The 9,014-nt window shown below is 47.6% G+C and overlaps 1 protein-coding gene across 4 annotated transcripts in view; it reads left to right on the forward strand.

Moving 5' to 3' along the window:
- Positions 1-6,092, forward strand: part of KDM4B (lysine demethylase 4B) — a 308,063-nt gene extending 301,971 nt beyond the window's left edge. For all 4 annotated transcript variants that reach the window (XM_001375298.5, XM_007488942.3, XM_007488941.3 and 1 more), the window contains 2 exons: positions 1,608-1,700; positions 2,244-6,092. In XM_001375298.5, the coding sequence (XP_001375335.3) occupies positions 1,608-1,700; positions 2,244-2,429 (279 nt within the window). In that variant the 3' untranslated portion in view covers positions 2,430-6,092. The remainder of the gene's footprint in view (positions 1-1,607; positions 1,701-2,243) is intronic.
- Positions 6,093-9,014: the final 2,922 nt, after the last annotated feature.

Consider the following 9,014-nt stretch of genomic DNA (forward strand, 5'->3'; position numbering starts at 1 on the left):
GACGTTTAATCATACATAACACAAATTCAGATACTTTCAGTCTCTTCAATAATACTGTCCAGTAACTATTTTTTTAACTAGCCCAGAACTTCATTTGTAGTAAGTACTCAGGTATTTATTTTGACTTGATGAGGTCTGCCTACTTACCCCCAAAAGATTTCATGATAAGAGAGACTATCCCCTCCAAGCTGACAGTTTTTATAAAATGGAACTAGCCTAGACTCCTGTGCCCTGGGTACCCTCTGAACCTATTCCTTTGGATCACTGTAGCATCTCTACACTGGTCATCTAGAACTCAACTCTCTTAGCCTCTGAAAAGTTAATGAGTGGCACTGGAGATCTTGAGTCCAACCTCTGCCATGAAGAGCCTGTCTTTGTGCCATTTCACATTCTGATGACAGGAATGGTGAATGGCGCCCACTGAGGGTCTATTTTCTAGCTAAGCATAAGCATTTATTTGAACCAATCCTTGAGTAGACTTATCAGTGCCCTCATTAGAATGTGATGGCTCCAGGGCAGAGTGTAATCCTTGTACCTGCTACCTGAGGACACAACATTAGGCTCAGTAGCAACTTTAGTGTACACTCTGGGCTGAAGGAGGTTAGTGCCAAAAGTACTTCTGTGTATATATCTTATGACTGCTGGCAGCTGTCACCACAACCACCAAACAGCCCTGGAACTGGACACTAGAAGAGCTTGGCGCAGGCCATTTGTCAAAGAATGGCAGGGGGATAGCCATCCTCTTTCAAAGGTTCCCAAGAATGAGAAGTTCATAGATTTATATAGTTAAAACTAGAAGGTGCCATCAGTATTCCTCCTAGTCCATCCCCCCTCATCTTCCAGATGGAAAGACCAAACTTCAGAAAGAACATATAATTGTTAGCAGAAATTGGGGCTCTGATCAGTGCTTCCACCCTAAAATCCTTCCACTACAGTTTTGTCACTTTGTCTCCAACTCCTCCCAAGCTCAGTCTGTGGCATAAGTTCTAAAGAAAGGGTTTGAGGGTAGCCACAATTAACTTTTCTGTCCTGCAGATTTGCAAACAGGTGAAGAAAAGCTCTCTGGAATGATCTCTGTTCCCTCAACTAGGTGTCAAACTCTAATCACCCAGAAAGAGACGTTATTCTGTTAGGTGATTCAGCTGCTTATGAGTATGTCTCTGCTTGAAGGCAAGACATTCAGACTAGGATCCAGAAGGGTTTCTATTCTGGTAGTTGAGGAATTAATCATATTTTCATTCAGTCAGTAAATGTTAGGTCCATACTATGTACATAGGCTCTGGGAGGAAACACGAAGTTTAGTTAAGATACAGTCCCTAGGGGGCAGCTGGGTAGCTCAGTGGATTGAGAGCCAGGCCAAGAGACAGGAGGACCAGGTTTCTCAAATGTGGCCTCAGACACGTCCTAGCTGTGTAATCCTGGGCAAGGCACTTGACCCCCATTGCCTAGCCCTTACCATCTTCTGCCTTGGAACCATTATACAGTTTTGACTCCAAGACAGAAAGTGAGGGTTTAAAAAAAAAGAAAGAAAGAAAGAAAGATGGCACCTAGCCTCATGGAGCTTAGAGTTTGTTAGCATCCAATTTTTTTTTCTACTTCCATTGTAGGTGGAGTTTGAAGATGGTTCCCAGCTGATGGTGAAGCGTGGTGATATTTATACCCTTGAGGAGGAGCTCCCGAAGAGAGTCAAATCTAGACTGGTGGGTAACTCAGAGGCAGAAGAAAATAGCGCTGTCCTCTTGATGAAAGATGTCTCTTTAGAAAAGAAGAAAGATGTCTCTGTTGGACTTGGGGGAAACCAAGCTTTTTGCTTAATGTCTAGTTTTACAAAGTGACTAGTGTTGAAGATGAAAAAACAGGCAGGAGGTTGCGTGCAGTCTTTTTCTAACACAAGCAGTAAATCCTCAGGCTACTGTGAAATCTCCATCATTCAGGCTGCTCGTGTCTATAGACGTAGGCTAGGAAAAGTCCTTGTGCTTTCTTTGAGCAGGAAGCAGAAAGTAAGGGGAAAAGGTGGGAGAAGGGTCTAGCTGAGGACTTTCAACTAGGGATTCCTGAGTTTGAAGAGGGAAATGAGATGATCTCTGAAAATCTAAAGCTTGTATTTTTTTTGAAAGCCAGTGGGCCTTGGCCACCTCTCGGATAGGTGTTGTAAGAGTTGGTGCCACTGTCAGCTTGACCAAAGATGCTAATTTCCATTGAGATCTCATCCTCTAATAGAGCTGTATTTCCTGTTTTTGCAGTCTGTCAGTACTGGTGCTCCACAAGAGAAGGTATCATTAGGAGAGGAGGTGAAGGCAGCAAAGCGCCCAAGGGTGGGCAATGCTCGAAATTCTGAGGACTATGGACAGAATCCCGATTACCTGGCCTTTATGGAGAACCTACTGCAGTCACAATACCAGCCTGGAGCTCAGAGCCACATGTTTTAGTACAAACACAATTTTAGAACCAACATCTCGTGACCTCCCCCACCCTCGCCCTGACCTCCTTTTACCCCAGCAAAGCACCCAGGCAACTGTGGAACAAGTGGACAGCCCTCCCCCCCCCCCCCTTCTCCCCTTTCCCTCTGCAATAACTTGCTGTGAATTCCTTTCATCTACATTTAATTTTGACCATCTGAGAGACTTGTCTGGCCACAGGCTACCTCGACTCTGCTGAACACGACACTGCTGACGGTAATAGGAAAAGGAAGCAAATGGTAACCTCTCAGATTGTGTGTCACCTGGATGCTTTAGAAGAGCTTGTACTCCTGGAACACATGGATGCCTGGCTCTTGTCTTAGGCTAGGAAGGGTTAAACGTTATGTTACAAAAGCAAAAACTACTCAGATTTTTAAACCATGTAAAAGCTCTCATCTTGAAAAGGTGCTATTTCACTGACTACTGAAGCAGCCTTTGGAATTGTGATTTCTGTATATAAATCACCTTTGTGAAGTTCTTTCTATAAATACTTATTGTTTAAAAAAAATATAAGAAAAAAAAAGGAAAAAGAAGGAAAGGAAAAAAATCCCCAAACTGATTTTCTAGATTTGTGGCTTTAAAAATGTTTTTTCCCCCACAAACTGAAATGGGATTTGAGTAACACTGAATATGAGGGAGAGAAAAACATCTCATTCATTTTCTTTTGTTGTTGTTTTAAAATATTATTTGTATATTGAGTGGGCAGGGAATGTGTTTTAGCTGGAGTGGCTTGGCAGTTGTGAGGGTGTTTGTGTTCTGAGCAGCCCATTTGGGTGTTTCTGCTTTTGCTGCTCCCTCTCCCAGGGGTCATGTGGAGGTTTGTCAGTCACTCGGTGGGGCTGCAGGCAGGGTTGGAGTGTGAATGAGGGAAAGAGGGAAGGACCCTGCTCCCTTTGCCCTTCTCTTCTCTGTAGCCCCCTGGATAGGTCACTTGGCTTCCTCCCCACGGCCCCAGGCCTTGCAAAGGTTTAAGAGGAAGGTTGAGGGTGCTGCTTGGTCACGGATTCTTGGTACATTTGCCGCTCCACACCCATGGCAGATGGGACACGTGGCCAGCACCTTTGTGCATGCCTGGCAAAATAAATACTTTCTCTTCTGGTTTGCTTGATCTTTTGCTTCTTACTGTGGTGAGTATCATTCCATTACTGAAGTCTCAGAAGTATTTATGTGTGTTTGATTAAACAAGAAACCCTCCCCAATCTCTTTATGGCTGCGACTGACTTTCTTTAAGCAAAAGAGAGACCCCTTTAGGTTGCCCCTTATAAAATGTGCACTGGAGGCAGACCTTGCTTTTTTGGCATGCTGGGTACTAGCCATGGTGTATTTGGTTGTCTCTATTCATTAATACTCTTAGAGGAAACCAGTTTGGGGGGTTTTGTTTTAAACCCCAAAAGGTGTCTCCCACTATTCCTCTACAGCTGAGCCAGGTGAGCTTAGAAGGGGCCTGAAACTGGAGGAGAGACAGACAGAGAGAGACCATGGACTTGGGAAGAGATCAGTCCTTTTTGGACCTGGGTCTGGGTCAGGGTCAGCTCCTGGATGCTTCTTGAGGACCCCTGGGAGCAAGTTTCTCCCTAAGGGATTAGCCATATGTTTACACTGCCTCCTGGTAAGCCTCTTCAGAAAAGCCAGCATTGTAGATAAGACACCAGCAGATGCTGCTTTCACCAGCATCTGGTATCTAAACAGCCATAGATGCTCCAAAGGGAGTGGCTGACTTGTTATTGAAGGCGGAATGACATCCCTTCTGTCCCTGCTGCCTCGAACTGGAGGCCCTTGGTGTTTCTCTATGTAGAAAGAAAGAAGCTCATTTGTTATTTGAAGCCATCGTAAGGTGAAGTTCCTCCTGCTGTCTTCTTGGGGGTGGGGTGGGGTTAAGCAGTTGGGTTTCAACTTCAAGCGAAACCACATTTTGAAAAATCTTAGATTGAATTAAAGAGAGAAAATGTACTTCATATTTCATTTTGGAGAAAGAGTAAGCAGAGCTGAGGCCAAGCCTCATTTTATCTGACTGTGCATCGATCTGAGTGGTTTCCTGCCATTCACAAGAAAATGATTTAAAGAATAATCTGCATGTATTTTTTAAAGATGTTTTAACAGTTGATAGGTCAGAGAGAGTACTATTTAAAACAAAAAAAATATGAGAGAATGTTGACATCAGAGAATTCTTGCTGTGGAAAGGGGGAAGTGAAGGCTGGGGAGGAGGGGTGGGCAGTGGGGGGCCTTGAGTTGTGGGGATTCTCCTTCTTGTAGCAGGCCTGGCTGAAACAGCACCTTTCCTAGATTCCTTTATAGTTCCTTTAAAAAAAAATACTATTTATGTTGTTAAAGTGAGCAGCTACATATTCCCTAGGGCCCATAGTCAAGGAGTGCTTGTTTGAAATGATACTCTGGACCCTTAGAAAACTGTTCTTTGTTGTTGGACTGACCCCTGGATGAGGCTGCCCCTTCCCCATCCCATCCCCACTTTCCAAGTTTGAACTTTCAGGAATAATTTGTGCTAATCTGTTGATAGTGGCCATAGTGCCGGGGGAAATGCACATTTTTTTTCCAACAAAATATATTTGTAAGCATCTTCTATGCTACAGAATTCCAGGCTGCTTGTTATTTTGAAATGTCTTCATTTCTGAGCCGTGCCTTTGGTGTTTTAGGTGGCAAGGGGGCTGATAATCGAGTCCCTTTTTAATGGCGGTGTGCTTTATAAAAACTTAAGGAGACAGATAATTTGGCAAAGAGCATAAGGCCATCCAACTGAGTGTGCGCAGCATGGACGTAGAGGAATTCTCCAAATGTCTCCAGATGAAAAGATTGACCCAGTACTTACAGGCATGTAGTGATGACTTCCCAGAGAAACAGCTTCGGACCAGAGGGTCAGACCCTGGAAGAGACCTTAGAAATTTTCTAGGCCAACTGGCTCATTAGTCTGAGACCCAGATAGGCTCAGTGACTCATTCAGTGGGGCAGGTAGTGAGTAGCAAAGCCAGCATTCCAGCCAAGATCTCCATACACACATGGCTTCCTCCTCCTCTTTCAGCAGGCACAGAGCGCCCCAGAGGAGACTCAAAGGGACCGAGACCAGGCCGAGCCCTTCATCTTCTAGACGGGGGGCAGAACTCAGAGTCAGTGATTTATCCAAGGTCAGAGAGGACGTCAGGAGCAGAACTGGGGTTTATATTCATGTCCAGGAGTTTGAGGAGAAAACGGACAGAACAGGATCATCCTACTTGTGGCGTTGCTTACTCTTCCCTTCATACATGCTATAAACTGGCCTGCTGGCTATTCCCCAAGCTAAGCAGAACAAGGCATTACATCTCCTGTCTTGGTGCCTTTGCCGGGTTGTCCCCCACACCTGGAATGCACACCCTCTGCCCTCCCCCGAGCTCTCGGAAGGCTCAGCTCAGGTGCCGCCTCCTTTGGCAAGTCTTTCCTGATCCCCCAGGTGTTAGTCCCCTCTGCCTCCTGAAATTACTTTGTATTTACTTATCCTGTACATGTTGTATCTCCCCAATAGAATGTAAGCTCCTTGAGGGCAGGGACTATTTGGTTTTTGTCTTTGTATCCGGAGTGCCTGGCCCATTGCCTGGCACATCATAGGCACTTAATAAAAGTTGTTGAATTGTTGAATCCCTCACACTTAGGGAGTAGATGTGAATCTTTTCTTGCACACCTCTGCGGGGCCTCTGAGGCAATATGATTTGGTTTTGCCCGAGATTCCTGGAGCTCCTGGCTTTGGCACAAAGTGCTGAGGGCGCCGGGATTCACGTCTGGTGCTTATTCCAAGGCCGGTGATCTTTCCAACACGCCACGGCTGCCTGGCCCGGCTCTGCGCTTCACTTTTCTGCCTTTCTAGGAATCTGTCATGTGGCTAAGTAAATTCTTCTCAGGGCCTCGGCTTCTTCATTTATAAACAGAGAAAACCATTACCGACCCTTGGGAGAATCACAGAAGGGGGGACCCAAGCAAGTGGAGAATTCCTATTTATAACGTGCTTTGAAGTTTGCACAGTGTTCTGTATGCATTGTGCCATTTGATCCTCACCATGCCTGTGTGAGTTAGGTACTACCATGATCTCCATTTAATAGATGAGAAAACTGAGGCTTAGAGAAATGAAATGACTTGCCTAGAGGCACAAATTGGGGCCTTTTGTAGTATTGGTCCATTTAGATGGTCCGGAATATAGATACCCAACACACGTCCTGTAGCACTCCTGAGTGTGGCCACAACCAGATTAAAACGTAATTAGGAAAATTTTTAACAAAATAAAAATGAAATAAAACTGAGAAACTACATTTCAGAACCAAGTCACTATGTGGCCCCACAAGATTCTTCACATTGTGGTCTGTTGGAGTTCTCACATGGCCAGACTGGAGGCCTTGCACTGTAGGGGCCAGCCCAGAGAAAGTTGCCTGCCCACCCGGGCAGCGTGGGAGCCTCAGCCAGGCTCCCTGAGCCAACGCTGGCAATCCTGGCGTGTCGCTCTGTGCCGAGGTGCAGAACTCTGATGGATGGAGAGGGGAGCCTCTCTGTGCTTCCACAGGCTGCTCACAGGTGACCTGATCTCGTGCAGACAGCGGGCCATTTTGTTCCGCTTTAGAGACCTTGTAAAATAGGGTAGCGATGCTGGCCAGACCTGAAATACCAGCCTTGATTCAGGATGAAGAGACACCAAATGTTCTCGTGGGGATAAGCAGAGGAGATGCCCATGCCGAGGAGGGAGCAGAAAGGAAGGATTGTACTGGTGCAGTTTGTATGCTGGAAAGCAGGAGGAAAAGCTGACACAGCCCCAGCCACAGGAACTCTGGAGGGCACCAGACATGGGCTCAGATGAAAGGGGCTTCTGTGAGTCCTCCCAGCTCTGCCCACTCAGTGACAGCAGGACCTCGGGCAGGTTTCTGCTTCTCTCTTTCCACCTCTTTGTAGTAAAACAAATTAGCTCCCCAGCCAAGTAGGTGTCTGAGGCAGAGCCTGGACCTGGGCTCCTCGCCTAGGGCTGGCTCTCTCCGGCACCCCTACACATTTAGGACCACTCAGAGCCTCACAACTGATGACATGGAGAGACTCTAACTACTTGGCTCTTCCTTTTGGTGCCATTTTCCCTTCCGGGAAGAATGCCCTTTGGCCTGGAGCAAGAAAGGCCGTGAGGACAGGGACCCTGGCTATAGAGTGGGTGGCCAGAGTCTACCTCTGTCAAGTCCAGGCCATCGGGGCTTGGCTAAATAGTTGTCTGGATGTGTGATCTGGGCTGACTGCCGAGCCCCGTGTGGTCATCTGGAGGGTCCAGAAGATGGAAGTGGCGCTGCAGGGCTTCAAGCTCCACAGGATTCAATGGCAAGAAGTAGCTAAAAAAAAAAGTAGCTAAAAACCAAGCAGTCTCGTGTCCTGGGCTCATTGGGTGACCCTGGCCTGGTGTTCCTCAGCCCTGCTCGCGTGCCATCCGGGCTCGGTTCTTGGTGCCGCAGTTTAGGAAACAGAGCGGAGCTGCGGTGGCCAAAGACCTCAAGATCCGTTCATTTGAGGAGGGCTGACAGGAACAAGAATGTTTAGGCTGAGGAGAAAAGCGGTAGCTGCTGGAAGCGTAGGAGAGGGAGGCCTGCCAGAGGTCTCATCCGCCACTGCCATCCTTTCTTCCAGGTGACTCCTCGAGCCCTCCCCAATATCTAGTCTTCTAAATTTCAGAAAGGCAGAGACAGACTTGAATGGAAGGACAACTTCCCTAACAGAACTACCTAAAAAAAAGAAGAGCCACCCTCAGGCGTGAACCAGTTCCCTCATGAAATCACCTGAAACCCAGACATCCACTCAATGTACGTGCAGACAACCAGGTGCCATTATGGAAAAGCCAGCGAGTCCGGCATCGGGACGATCCGGATTCCAATCCTGCCTCAGCCAACTAGATGCCAAATCAGGCTCCCTTCTTTCGGCAATGCTCGGGGGCTTCACGTTAAGCCCTTCCAATCCCGGGCCTTGAGGCAGAGTCCCGTTCACCACCCCCTCGGAGCGCCCAACCCCTGCCGTAGAATCGAGGGTCAGGTAAGCGGGTTGCTCGATGGGTAGTGCTCCGAGCTGGGCATGTCCCCGTCCCCAAAACTATAGAATGAGGATAACGAGTCGAATGAGATCCCCTTTGGAGAGGGCTGTGTCTGGCTCCCGCTTCGTGGTGTTGGTGGAGCCCCCCGAGGCCAAGCCGAGGGCTTCCTTGCAGCTGCTGACTCCCACCGTCCTGGGAACCCGACCCAGGAGGAGGAATCTCCTGGCGAATCCGATGTCCAATGGAAGTGCAGCCCCTTCGAAGGCCTTTGGCCATCTCTCTCTTGGCTTCTACCCTCGTCCTTGCGACCCGACGCTCCGCTAGAAGAGAGCTGACTGAAGACACCCAAAACCTGTCTCCTCCATCCTTGGAGCCTCCCCTCATCTTATAGACCTGCAGCTTTGTGACCTGCCGTTGGGAAGTTGCTTCTTTTTTAAAAATTCATGTGGGGGTGGGGCAACAGGGTGGCTCAGTGAATGGAGAGTCAGGCCTAGGGATGGGAAGTCCTAGGTTCAAATCTGGCCTCG

Source organism: Monodelphis domestica, chromosome 3 (assembly GCF_027887165.1).
Source record: "Monodelphis domestica isolate mMonDom1 chromosome 3, mMonDom1.pri, whole genome shotgun sequence".
Classification (NCBI taxonomy): Eukaryota; Metazoa; Chordata; class Mammalia; order Didelphimorphia; family Didelphidae; genus Monodelphis; species Monodelphis domestica.